General features: G+C 34.5%; 1 protein-coding gene across 1 annotated transcript; it reads left to right on the top strand.

Annotated features, from left to right (window-relative positions):
* Window positions 1–7409: 7409 nt before the first annotated feature.
* Window positions 7410–13263, top strand: LOC308641794 (RING-box protein 2-like; the record flags this gene model as incomplete). The annotated part of the gene is made up of 2 exons (XM_081280389.1): window positions 7410–7468; window positions 12570–13263. The coding sequence occupies 2 exons, from the start codon at window positions 7410–7412 to the stop codon at window positions 12949–12951; spliced, it is 441 nt and encodes a 146-aa protein (XP_081136515.1). The 3' UTR covers window positions 12952–13263.
* Window positions 13264–14768: the final 1505 nt, after the last annotated feature.

The raw sequence follows: 14768 nt of genomic DNA, 5'->3' as shown, positions 1-14768 counted from the left end.
TCATACTGCGTGGATATATTCATTTACTTGCCTTCCTGGCCCATTGGTGAAAAAAAAAAACTACTTATTGATATTTCTGTTGCTCTTAGAATAAAATTGGAATTTCCAATAGAATTACAAGGCCCACTTGATCAGGCACCTGATAACTCCACTATTTTGTCTTAGCACTTTCTCATTTGTTCAAACAATGAGTTTTTATTGCTTGAGGCCTTACTCAAGATCCTCAGATTTTTCATATGCTTCACTTTTTTGTCTTTGACATTCTATCTATTTTCCCAAATTCTGCACTGTGAGGGTCTACCTTAATAACTATAGTTTGCTTGTATAATTATGAGAATGAAGACGATGGTGGTGATTGTGGTGCCATCACAATATTCCCGATCACGTGCAAGATGCTGGGGTTGGTGTTTTACTGGATTTCTTCATTTTCCCTCATACTAGCTTTATGATGTGGATATTAACATTTTTATCTTTAATTTCAGGTGAGGAAACTGAAGCATGAAGAGAATAGGCCAAGTTCTTAAGGACATAGAGTTAGTGCTAAATCTGGGCCTCCAATGTAAGAAGTCTGCCTCTAGAAATTTGTTCTCAACTATTCTCCTGTAATAACTCTTAACTGCATGGGAATTACTATTCTCCAGAAAATATCTTGGCCTGCCCAAGGCCCTGACCTCCTGAAAAGCATCTTCCCTGCAATACAGATGAATAATCAGTCTATCATGTCTATTATGGGTAAAAGGCCTATGACTGGAAGCTAGTTCCAAATCAGTTTATAGTTTTCTCCAAATGGAACCTGGGTCTGTGTGTCAAGGACTTTTCATGGCAATCTTTGCTCCTCATTATGTTCTAAACTCTAAGAACTTGTCTCACTGACATCAATTTCTTCACTTTTACTTTGAACTCAAGTTTTGTCTCTTTGTCTGCTCTATCTTTTGGTTAGATGCTTTATTCTGACAATTTTGACTAGTCTCTTCTAAAACCTTCTGGTCCTGAAGACACAAGACAAAAAATCTCACAAAATAAAAAAGCTATTGCCAGCCTCTCAGGACTGGGTAAGTCTCCTTGCAATTTGCACTTATTCCGATCTGCTGTCATTGACCTTGGTCTTGCTTGTTTCTTCTCCTTGACTGTGTATTCAGTGAGGGCAAGGATGTTGCCCATTTTACTCACCAGTATGTTTCTATAAGTCAAAAAATATTCACAAAAATATTTTCCACCAATTAAATAGAAATGAGTTAGTTTATGCAGTGGGATAAATCATAATTAGGCCTCTGTCTGCAAGTCATACCCTGCCTGAACTCTTCTCAATCCCCTTTCTTCCAACCTGCTTCCTGGTAGGTGGGTTATTTCAGCAAGGCTTAATTTCAGAGCAGACAGTTGTTTACTGAGTGCAATTTAATATATGTATCTATATAGCTTTATAAGTCTGATGATTTAGTTTTTTCTGGGTCTTTATTTCATATTCCGGGCTGATAAAGAATCAGAGTTAATTTATTCTGTATTGCTTCACTATTTTAAGTGATCTAAGAAGACTGGTATTTGCACCAGCTTTGTTTTAGCTCATATTTTTAGATACAGAGTCATAGCTTATTAAGTAGGCATGACTTAAGTTCTCTAAGCAGTCCAGGTCTTATAAGATCATCTTTATCTTTTATATAGTACCACATTGCAATTCCTCTATTTTTTGTTGCAGTTTTTTCTAGAGGGACCAATTTCCAGCCACAATTTTTTTTTTGGTTGTTGTTAATTGATGATTTCATGAGTTCTTTTTTTTATTTGAATTGTTCCATTTAGGTGCCCAGTAAGTGACCTTGGCTTTGGTCCTCAATTCAGTCTTTGCTGTGAGCATTGGACCTGAAGTTAAATCACTACTTCTGCCCCATGTATTTTTGGTCTTGTCTAATTGCCACCACACAGCCAATTTTGGTATATCTACCTCTGTATCTCCCTACTGAAACTCAGTCTCAGTGGATGGCCTTCCAGATTGAAAAGAACCTTTCTTCAATAATGAAGAGAATAAGCTCAGCTACACTGTTAGAATTTCTAAATAAGATTTTATTTCATGTATATTTTAGAAGGGCTGATTCTCAATAGAAATCATTATCTTCATAATGAAGAGGTTAAGAGCCTAGGATCTAGGTCAGGTATACCTACAGTGATAGGTATGTTACTTTGGGGAAATAACTTCACCTCTTGGCCTCAGTTTCTTCATGTATAAAAAAAAGATGATAATAATGGTACTTATCATAAAAGGTTGTTATAATATTACATAATACTTATGAACCTCTTATCCTAATGTCTAGTACAGACTAAATAGTACAAGTATTACTATTTTTATTGTTAATATTCAACTTTGTTCAAATTCTATAATGGGATGCATAGTCTCTAACCCAGCATTTCCAGTCTGGCACTAGATCCTTAAAATTTGGGGGGGGGTAATGAGTATACTGATAACATTAGAGTCTATACAACAGTCATAATGGGGGTGGGAAGTGTATGGTTTGCTTAATGCCAAAGACAAAACGGCCTCTGTAGTGAGCCTACATTTCTAAGGAGAAATCTAGATTTTAATAATAATCACCTTTCTCATACTTGGGTCCAAAGTCTGCCCCATAGAATGCCTTGACTTTGAGAGATGACATTGAGAAAAATCTCTTTGGAATTTCTATTCTGAAATCAAAATACCATGTGCTATAGTAAATGATCTGTGCTTATTTGTGTGTGTATGTGTGTCCCTGGATACAGGACATGGAATACTGGCTTTCAACCCACAGTTACACCACAGCTTCTGAAACCTGACTTTGGATCATCTGCCTAGCACATTAGACAGTTCCTTGGTCTTTTAGTTAAAGCATGATTCTACCCAAGTACAGGGGTAGGGGTGGGGATGAGGAGGATGTGAGGACAACTTCAAATCTTTATGGATAGTTAATAGCTCTTTACACATTTCCTTTTTCACAGGGCAAATAAGAGGAAAGACTTCTAATTAGAGTGTTAGAACATGGAATGGATGAGCCATAGAGAGCCTTTACTCATTTGGTGCAGCCCCCTGTGTTGTGGAGGAGATACCTCAGGCCTAGAAGATGTCTCAAGTTCATGTGATGGAGAATATCCAGGTGTCTAATTCACTTCCTCAGACTTTATGTTTGGTTGTAATCAATTAAAACTTTCATATTGCTTGTCTTAAAACTCTAAAGTGTGGTACCACAGGAATATACTAGTGTAATATCAGTTGGTAACTTTCATAGAACAATGGTTAAGAACATAGGCATTGACAGTAGCAAATGTGGAGTCCAGTCTTGATTCTACCATTGCTAGCTATGTGTCCTTGAACAAGTGACTTAGTCCCACTTGGCTTAATATTCTTCATCTGTAAATAGGATAATCACAACTTCCATTTTTATGACAGATATATATACATATATATATATGTATATATATATATTAACCCTTTTGAAATGTATAGTTCTTTTGCATTAAATATATTCACATTGCTGTGGATCAGTAGCATTTTTAAAAATATTTTGATACTAAACCAGAGCTTCTTAAGATAGCTACAGATAACACTTATATGCTATATATCTCAAAAATCTAGAATAAAGGGTATTGAATAATGTTTATTTCAAGAAAAAAATGTTAGGAGACAAATATGTTCAATCAGATTTAAATATTACATAAGTATTCATATATATAAGTACCACGTCCATGATTTTCATGCTTTTATCAGTTTCAAAAATAAAATAATTCGATACAGATATATTGCTACTGTCTAAATTTTTGTTTTCTCCCTATATTCACATGCTGGAATTCTACCCCTATTGTGATCCTATTAAGAGGTAGGGCCTTTGGAATGTAATTGGGTAAGAAGAACAGAGCCTTAATGAATAAAATTAGTGCCTTTATGAAAGAAATCCCCAAAACCCCATTTGCCCCTTCTACCATGTGAGGAAATAGTTGAAAGTTACCTTCTATGGACCAGAAGGTGAGCCCTCATCAGACACTGACTTGGTAACCCCTTGATCTCAGAGCTGCTGGAACTTTCTGAAATACTCATGATATTTTTTTTATAGCAGCTCATTCAGACTGAGATAAGAATGTTTTTGATGGAAACTTCAATATGTAGCTTCTGTAAAGGCATTTGAGGCCTTAGAAATAATATAGAAAGAGTAGTCAAAGAATCCATGCAAATTGAACAAAAATACAATGATTCACACCTTTTTTGATCCAATATCAAATTATACACTTATATGATATTTAAATTTCAAATTACAACAGGAGCAACAAATGTTCTATATAACATAATGCAGTTCTTCTACACACAAAATTAAATGATCTCTCCCTTTCTGTTAGGGAGTTAGGGAACACAAAGTTTATAGCAGGTGTTTCACTAGGGGGCAGTTCAATGCAATGTAGCTGATTCAGCCTATCGTGTATGTACCTCTGTCGTGTGGCTACTGTGAGCTGATGGATCTAGGAATATTCTTTAAAAAGTCAAGTTGAGCCCTGGAGTACTGTAGTTACGATTGAGGCCTTTGAGCCAGAACTGCCTGGGACAAACTCAAGCTTCATCATATTCTTGTTTTCTGACTCTAGACAGTCTACTAACTGCACTTTACCTTCTCATTTTTTCTTTAATTTGTAAGCATCTATAACCTAGACTCCTCAGAAAGACTTAATGATTTAATATATGTAAACTGCTTGAAAAAAACTTGGTGTAAAATAAGCTCTCATTCATACATATTTGCCAATTGTTAATACATTTATTCTGTCTCTGGTTCCATGTGAGTTCCTTGATATTCTCTACCCTCTAAGGTAAATTGTAAAGATAACTGCCAATAGCCCATATGACACAAAAACCTGGGGTAAAGGAGGAAGGAAACAGACAAAATGTAAGGTAAACTCTAAGAGGGGGTGATGTGGGCAGATTTGGAAGTCCCTGTGGTACTTATATTTCTAGCCTCTACTACCAAGCCCACATTTCCTTTAACTCAGCTGCTTGGGTGTCAAGGTCATCTGGCATCCCAAGATTCAGTTTTCAGTCTACCAGGGCATAGTAGCCAATTAAATATAATTTTGCATATGAAGAGGTCATATCTCTCTATATTTCTACTAAAAAAGCATATCCTGGTTTGTTGATTAATCTTACTGAGCTTATTATCTCTGTGTCACCAGCACCAAAGGACTCACATGAAGCTCAAATAACCCTTCTTGGAGGCAGGATTTCAAAAATTAAAATGGAAGCCTTGTAAAGGTAGCCTTTCCTTTTTTCATTGTCAATGCTAAAATCATTTCCTGGCACAAAAATAGGTTTTCAACAAATCTTTGTCAAAAGAATAAATAAATGATGCATAGTAAAAGAAGATTTACACATAAACATAATTTTTTTTAGATGACATACCAATTCAGGAAAGATAATTTTGCTGAAAGTAAGTAGAAGTGGTTGGGATATTTCTTCTTCTGAATTCATAAATACTACATATTTCTACTACATGTGATTTGATTTTATAGTCCTGTACCACATAACAACATTTTGGTCCATGATAGGCTGCATGCATGATGATGCCTCCCTAAGATCTAATGAGACTGAAAATTCCCATCACCTAGTGGTGTCAAAGCCCTCTTATGGTCACATGTTTGTGGTGACATTGGTGTAAATAAATTGTATAAAAGTAGAGCACATACAATTATGTGCAATATATAATACTTAGTAATGATAATAAATGACTGTTACTGATTTATTCTATAATTTTATCAACATTCAGCATGTACTCCTACATATAAAACTTGGCTGTCAAAAATATTATGTCATGTTTTGGTCACAGCAACCTTAGCTTACTATATCTCCTGACTGCATCATTTTCTCTTGCAGTTGACTTAATCTCATGTTTTTGTGGGTTTATTTTATTTTTTTCTATGTATTTTATTTTATTTTATTTTTGCTTATCATGGCCTTGAGTATAGGCTATAACACACACACACACACACACACACACACACACACAGGCTATAGCCTCAGTGTACAGTAGACTACACCATCTAGGTTTGTGTAGGTATACTTCATAATGTTCATATAATGACAAAAATAACCTAATGATACATTTCTCAGAATGTATCCATTTCATCAAGTGACACGTGGATATAGTTAAGTCAAGGCCTGCATGCTATCATTAAAAATATATTCTAAATTTTGGTCCTAAATATTGAGTAATATTTTCAGGAGGTGATGCATAACTAATGACTAGAAAGATAGACATAAGAGAAAAATTCTGTGCATGATCTTGGTAGTTCCTTTGACACTGAGAATTCAAATTATATTCCATTATTTAATATTGTGTACAAACTGGGAGAAAAGAGGCTGTCTTAATCTATTTGGGCTACTATTACAAAATGCCATAAATTGGGTTGTTTATAAACCCCCAAAATTCATTTCTCACAGTTCTGGAGGGTGGATAATCCAAGATCAAGTCACTTGAAGATTCAAATTCTGGGGAGGGACTGCTTCCTGGTTCACAGATGTTGCCTTCTCACTGTTTCTTCATATGGTGGAAGGGTCAAGGGTCTCTCTCAGGCCTCTTTTATCAGGGCACTAAACTCATCATGAGGGCAACATCCCCATGACCTAACTCCTCCCAAAGGTGCAGACTCCCAATATCACTGCTTTGGAAGTTAGGCATTTGGGAGAGAGAAAATTTAGAACATAGCTGATGCCCTGTTTTTGTTTTGTTTTTTGTTTTTTTCTTTTGTCATTTATAATCCATCTCTGAAGGAGTTAGCACAAGGCACAATTGTTCTTTGAATGACCTTTGCTGGCTAAGTCAGCTTGCATTTTTTTTTCTATTTTAGATATCCATTTTTATGAGAAAGTAAGGAAAACTTTTTATTTGTAATCTAATTAAAAGAAAATTCTTTCTGTAATTTTTCAAAAATAAATTCAGCTCAAATTTTCATATAGAGGATAAAAAATAAGTTTGGTAATCTTCTTTAGAAGTGAAAGTCAATTTTGAGTTACTCAGAATTTCTGGAAATATATAAGACTTTATAAAATTTTCAAAAGAGGCCATCTGGATTAAGGGGGTGTAACAAAGGAAACATTTAAATTTTACCCAGGATGCGTTATTCTTTTTTACATATTATGTCTACTTGCCAAAATGTTGGAGGTGACTTAGAATCTTATCATATGTATCCTGAGTTTACTCAGTATACCTAAGCCCAAGTCCAGTTTAAAAAAGGAAATCATATGAAAACTGTCACTTCAGTTTAGTTAGTTTTTGTTAATATCAGTGTTAATAGTAGTACCACATAACCAGCCCCTGTATCATTATTATTTAGTTAGTGATCATAGACTGTTTCTCCCTTACATTTATAGATATGAAATTTCTTCAAATATATAAGACCCCCAGTTACCCAACATGGTATATGAAAAAATTCAAGTCATTTCTGTGTCCTCCTGTGGATTCACTGAATCCCGGTAACCATATCCTAAAACCATATTCATTTAAGTTATCTGTGTGAAGTTGATGACTTACCTGCACTTACATAAAATTTACTCATATACATAATATAAAATGCTTTCTTGTGTAACATCCTTAGGGTCTCAAAAAGTATAAAATAGTAAAAATTAGTTTTGCTATCTCCTCAAAATAAAAACTCTTAAAATAAAATAAAGAAAACTAGAGGGCACATAGATTTAATATAACCATTAAAAGATTTTGAAGAAAGGATCCAAGCATCCTGTAAACCTCAGAGTCTCATCCAGGAAGGAACTAAAATAATAGAAAATCAGACAGAATTTTAAAGTTATTCTTAAGGACAATCTTGTGCTTTTCCAGAGAAAACATCATAGCATCCAATATGGCACCCAACAAGGTACCATTTTTCTCCCTCCTTTTCTCTTCTTGCCTTTTGATAAAATCCTTTATTCCTTCAGTAATCTACATAAGCCACAAAGCTCCTTAAAAATATTGTCCACAGGAAATCATAGTCCAATTATATCAGAATATAACCAAGAATAATTAAAAGTTCAATTAAGACATTATTGAAGTCTTTCAAAACACACGAAATGGTATGTTAATTCATGTTTAAGCAAAACTTTTAATGCTATCTATCCCAATTCTGTCTTGATCCCTTTCACAAACACTTTAGTTGTTCTCAAGTTTTCTCTACCATTTTTATCATGCCAGCCTTCACTCTCAGCCCTTCTCTCTAATAAGATGCTAATTACAGACTCTGGTTGCTCTGCTTTCTGTCTTCACTCTTCTTTCCAGCTCCCTGTCCATCATTCCTCTCTCACTCTGTGTCTATGTCAATTAAACAGGAGCACAAGGAAGCAGAAGCATGCCCATGTTTTCTTACAATGCTCTTCATCTTTTCCTAGCAGAATTACCTACCCACAATATTAAGGTGTTTCTCTGACATACTGATGTGGACTTGTGTTAATTTGGACAAAGTGTTTATTTCTAAATGCTCATAAAAAATGAGAGACACAAATGTTTATTGGCAGGTTCTGAAGGTCACATAGCTCGAGGAGAGCACAAACAGAATAGGAGAGGCCCTTGAAAGGGTGATAAAGATTCCAGTGACAGGCTGAAAACAATTATCTCTCTGGACAATGTTTCTTCTGTTCTTGTCACATTCTACCATGTGAGATAGCACTCAGGAGGGCCTAAATGTGGGGAGAGGATGAGAAATGTGGCAATGGGAGTTGTATATAGCTTAAAATCAATTTGAATGAAATATAGTTCAAAGGTAATGACATGCATTGTTGTAATTATATATTTCTGTATACAAAATTATATGGACATGTAGTCTCTACCAGAATCAAGACATATAATTACCTTAAAAATTTAATTTTGGGCACCATCGCACTTTGTCCTCTCCCCTGGACCCAAGTAACCATTGACTTGTATTCTATTACTAGAGAGGATCTTTATCTTTTGTAGATTGTATATAAATTAAATCATATATTGCACGTATGATTTTGTCAAAATGAACCCAAATACAAGGTATAAATATAATGCTCTCATAAAAAAATAGACTTGTTACTATCTGGGGAGAAGGGGTCCTCAGGATCTTCTTCTATGTTCAGCAAATAATTGAATTACAGGATGGAAAACAGGATATGAAGATAGTGAGCAAGCAGCAGGTTTATTTCAAGAGCTAAAGTAACAAAATAATAAGCTTCTCTGAATAAAAGGGGCCCTGGAGCCCCGAGTCTGATAGGAAGGTACAGACTTGTTCTTTTTATGGACTTTGGGTTTTCCCCCCTTTTATCTCTCCTCCCCTCTCCAAGCTCTGCTTATTATCACTTATTAGTACCCCCTTGTGTCCACCTGTCTATTTCAGTTTTTCTGTTGTATCCTCTGCTCATGTCCGTGAGTATTTTTATCAGTTAGGAAGTTTACCTTATTGGGATCCCCTCTTTGTATTCTTACTGTCCGGATCTGCTTCTGACTTCCTCATTGGCTATCTTGCCCAACTGCTTATACAGTTCTAAATCTCCCTCAGACTGACTCAAGCCAAAACAAACAAACAAACAACAAAAAATAAAACAGTCATATATACATACTCTTCTATGTCTGGCTATTCCTACTTAGCATAATATTTTTGAGACTTATCCATGGCATTTTATGTATCAGTGATTCATTCTCTTTGTAATACCAAATGATATTCCACTGTATGGATAAATTGCAATTTGTTCAACTATTCCCCAGATGATGGACATTTAGGTTGTTTCCAATTTGGGGAACATTTATATAAAAATATCAATTGTGTGAACATTTATGTACAAGTCTTTCTATAAATATGTCTTAATTTTTTAAATTAATTCCTAGGAGTGAAATTTCTGGGATGTGTGGTAATTAACATTTATTTTATAAAAAAATGCAAACTATTTTTCAAAGTGATTGCAATATTTTATATTCCCACCACCAGTATTATGAGAGTTCTAGTTTTACCACATTCTCACCAATACTTAGAATTTTTTATTGTTTTAATTTTATATTATTAGGATCTAAAGTTTTAATTTACATTTTTCTTAAAAATAAACAGATTTTGACAAGCTCGTCATAGACTTCTTGACCCAATGTATATCATCTTATTTGAATCATCGATTCAAATTTTTTGTCCATGTGTTATTGGGTTGTTTGCCATTCATTGGCTTGCAATATTTCTTTATATACTTTGGATATAAGTGTTTGTCATACACACACACACATATGGAATACTTTCTATATTCATATATAATGGAATGTGGAGATATATATATATATATATATATATATATATATATATATAATATTTTCTCCTAGTTGGCAACTTTCCTCAAATATAGCCTCAGCATTGTCTCTCAATAAGCAAATATTTTCAATTTTGATGAAGTCTAATTTAAAAGTTTGTTTCTTTGGGTGATTTCTGCTTTTTACATCCTACGGGGATCTTTTCCACAGTAAGGTCAAAAGGATTTTATTCTATATTTTCTTTTAAGAATTCCATTGTTTTACATTATAGAATTGGATCAATGGTTTTGTATTCTTAGGATTATGCAGGGCAATGTTTGGGGTTTATATTTACCATATGGTTATCTACTTATTCCATCACATTATTGACAGGATTTTCCTTTCCCATTCAGTCATTTTCATCTTTTTGTAGAAATCAATTGACCAAAAATGTAAGGATATATTGGTATGGTTTTCATTATTTGTCATTGATATATATAACTGATTTTATGCCCATACTACATATGCTTAATTACAATAAATTTGTAGTGAATTTTGATATTAGGTAGTATGAGTTCTCCAACTTAGTTCTTTTTCAAAGTTCTTTTCTATTTTTTTTATTTTATTTTTTTTGCTGGTTCATGTACTTTACCTATTCACATAAAATTTACAATCAGTTTGTCAATTTCTACAAATTCCTGATGGGATTTTTATGGTTCTGTATTGACTCCACAGATCATTTTATGAAAAATATTAGTCACTGTGAGGATAGATTTAATTTAATTTTATTTTGTATTATTTAATTTCTTAGGCGAAGTTTATTGTTTTATATCCCTTTATTTGTACAGTCCTAGGATTTTCCACATACATTATTAAGTCACCTCTAAGATAACTTTCCTTCTTCCTTTCCATCTCTATGTCTTTTACTTCCTTTTATGATCTATTTAAATGGCCTTATATCTCCAGTTTATTGTTGAGTATAAATGGCTGAGAGTGAGCATACATAATATGCTCCCAATTTTTAAGGTGAAATTTATAAATCTCTTATTATATTTTAAATATGAGGTTTTCTCCAAAAGCTCATGTATGAGACAATACAAAAAGAAAGTTTAAAGGTGAAATGATTAGGTTATGAGAACTTTAACCTAATCAGAGAATCAATCAAGAGGATAGATTAACTGGATGGTAACTTTAGACAGATAGGGTGTGGCTGGGGTATTGGGTCACTGCGGGTATGCCTTTGGGGTATATAATTTTCCCCTGATGAGCAGAGCCCTCTCTCTGCTTCCTGGTAGCCATGTTCTGAATTGCTTTCCTCTTATTTCTTCATAACCTTCCTCACCTTGGTCCAGATCAATGGAGTCACTGTCTAAGGACTAAGACCTCTGAAACTGTGAGCACCAAATAAACTTTCCTTCCTTGTGTCTGTCAAGTGTTTTGATTACAGTGGTGAAAAATTTGATTAGGACCAAAATAGATATACATGACCAGCATTAGAAATGAGAGGAGGAGGAAACATTATAGATCCCACAGACATTCAGAGGATAATAGGGAAAATTATGAGAACCTTAATGTTAATGCTAGCAATTTAGATGAAATGAACAAATTATTTTAGAGACACAAATTATTAAAACAGGTTTATGAGGAAATAGAAAGCCATAAAAATAAAAAACCTTATTACATAGAAAGTTTTAGGCCAGAGAGCTTCACTGGGTAATTATATATATATATATATATATATATATATATATATATATAGATATATATAGATATATATAGATATATATAGATATAGATATATAGATAGATAGATAGATATAGATAGATAGATATAGATAGATAGGTATAGTTAGATATAGATATAGGTATAGATATAGATATAGATATAGTACCGGGGATTGAACTCAGGGGCACTCAGTCACTGAGTCACATTCCCGCCCTATTTTGTATTTTATTTAGAGACAAGGTCTCACTGAGTTGCTTAGCACCTTTCTTTTGCTGAGGCTGGCTTTGAACTCTCAATCCTACTGCCTCAGCCTCCTGAGCCACTGGGATTACAGGTGTGTGCCACTGTGCCCAACTAATTCTATTAAATATTTAAAGTATCAATAACACTAATCCTTCACAAACTCTTCCAGAAAACAAAGAAAAAGGGAACCCCTGATCCCAGTTCATAAAGAGACATTAAAAGGAAAGAAAAGTAGTGGGTATCATGGATCCAAACAAAGAATGGTTAACATAATATTTACAAAGATTTTTAGTGGCATACAAAAGGACAATATTTTATGACCTAGTTGAATTTATCCAAAGCCTTAGCTTTAAGTCTTAGTCAAAAATATATTCCTGGGGCCATAGCCGCCCGCTTCCTTTAACCCAACGTCCTCGCCTCCGGCTCTGCTCCTCCGCAGAAGACAGGGAAGAGCCCTGCGCCTTGTCATCCCACTCCGGGAGCGCAGGCTCCAAGTCGGGAAGCGACAACATGTTCTCGCTCAAGAAGTGGAAGGCGGTGGCCATGTGGAGCTGGGACGTGGAGTGCGATACATGCGCCATCTGCAGGGTCCAGGTGATGGATGCCTGTCTTAGATGTCAAGCTGAAAACAAACAAGAAGATTGTGTTGTGGTTTGGGGAGAGTGTAATCATTCCTTCCACAATTGCTGCATGTCTCTGTGGGTGAAACAGAACAATCGCTGCCCTCTCTGCCAGCAGGACTGGGTGGTCCAAAGAATCGGCAAGTGAGAGCGGTAGAAGGCTTTCTTGGTGCAGCTGTTCCCAGCCCTGGTAGATTTGCTGTCAAGTGCCCAGTGAAGGCTAGAACACTCCAGGGAACTAATTCTTCAGATAGGAGTCGCTGGATCTATGGTTCTTTGAGACTCATCAAAGGCATGGTTTAGCATTTCGACAGTTTTAATTTTCAAGATTCTCTACAATTAAGAAAATAATTTATTAAAGATGGTCTTTCCTACCTCTGTGGTATGTGTCACACACGCTGCTTTTAAAAGTGCTAAAAAGGAGAGAATCCCAGGTGGAATGAAATTTATAATTTACCTATCTATATACAAGGAACCGCGGAAACAGTTCCATTCACAGGAGAACTTTTTGCATGCTTCTGGTTGATCAGTTAAAAAGAGAGAGAATGTTATAGTGACAAATAAAGTGCAGTATAAAACCTAACTCTTATCCTCAATTTGTTACTAATATTTTTATGGGAAGAAGGGACAATTCATGACATCTTTATTTGATATAATGATAATTTTGATTTTGGACCAGTGAACAGGGTAAATAAAATCTTTCAGGCAAATGGAATTTTAATTGCCTTTGAAGTTATTCTCTTATCTTTGACTCATCAAGAAAACCAGAATCTATATTTATCTATATTTATCATTTATCTATATTTATCTATATTTATATCTATATTTATCTATATTTATCATTGAGTGTTACTATTTTCTAGTCCAGGTCAGATTATGTTGTTATTGTGTGTTTTAGACAAAATACTAATGAGGGGGAACTGTTTACCAGTGCAGCATTGGATTAAAAAGTTAATCACACAGTGTTTTAATAAATTATTTATTCTGTTTACTTTGAAAAAAAAATATATTCCTGGAAATGTCTATGGCAACTTATAATGTGCTGCTGAAGTACCAGTTAGCCTCAGTGGATTAACAGAATTTCTCAAGGTCCTCATATTCTTTATGAAGTTACCTCTATGACTTCAATAACCAAAATCACAGAAGAGAAATCTCTGTACTGATAACAGTCATACCCATCTTATGCTCTGAGCCAATGAGTGTATTCAATGTATTTCTTATTCAGTTAGGAAGAAAGCACATGAAATACAGTTACTTACTTCTTAAGCATGTTTTAGTAAAAAGTGGACCACAAGTATGATGTCTGTCATTGGCACTGGTATTAATGACCCATCTGAGCTTCCAGGTGTATAATAGTTTACAGCACATACAATTATGTGCAATATATAATATTTACTAATGAGAATAAATGAATGTTATTAGTTTATGTATTTATTATACTTTTTTCATCATTATAAAGTATTCTCCTATTAGTATTTCTTTCTGTAAAACAACATAGTGCATATTGTCAGCAGCAGCCCTGTACACCCCACGTTATGCATCATGTTTCTTGATTGTGCAAATCTGCTACATTGAGTGATGAACTATATATACCATATAGGTTTGTGTAAGTGCACTCTATGATTTGCACATGATAATGAAGTTGCTTGAAGATGTACTTCTCAGAATATCTTCCAATCATTAGGCTGTAATTAGAAACCTGTGAAGTTGTGCATATTCTGAAGATATGATATACATTGTGTGGTTCAGAGTGCAAGTGCAATAGGTCTTTGAAAAGTACAACTTTGGACTAATTAGGGATCATCCATGAAATATGTGAACTGAAATCTGAACTTTAGTGATTCATTTCTCAGCAGTCTTATCACAATATTCACTTTGTCTCATGATCAGTTATGAGTGTGTCCTATAATATTGTTGCAAAGTGGGATTGTCTAAATCTTACATATATTAGAGTCACTTCTAAGT

The sequence above is a fragment of the Spermophilus citellus genome (genome assembly GCF_964194105.1).
Source record: "Spermophilus citellus genome assembly, chromosome: 2".
NCBI lineage: Eukaryota > Metazoa > Chordata > Mammalia > Rodentia > Sciuridae > Spermophilus > Spermophilus citellus.
The sequence above is the reverse complement of the archived record's forward strand: the minus strand, read 5'-3'. Positions and strand labels throughout refer to the sequence as shown.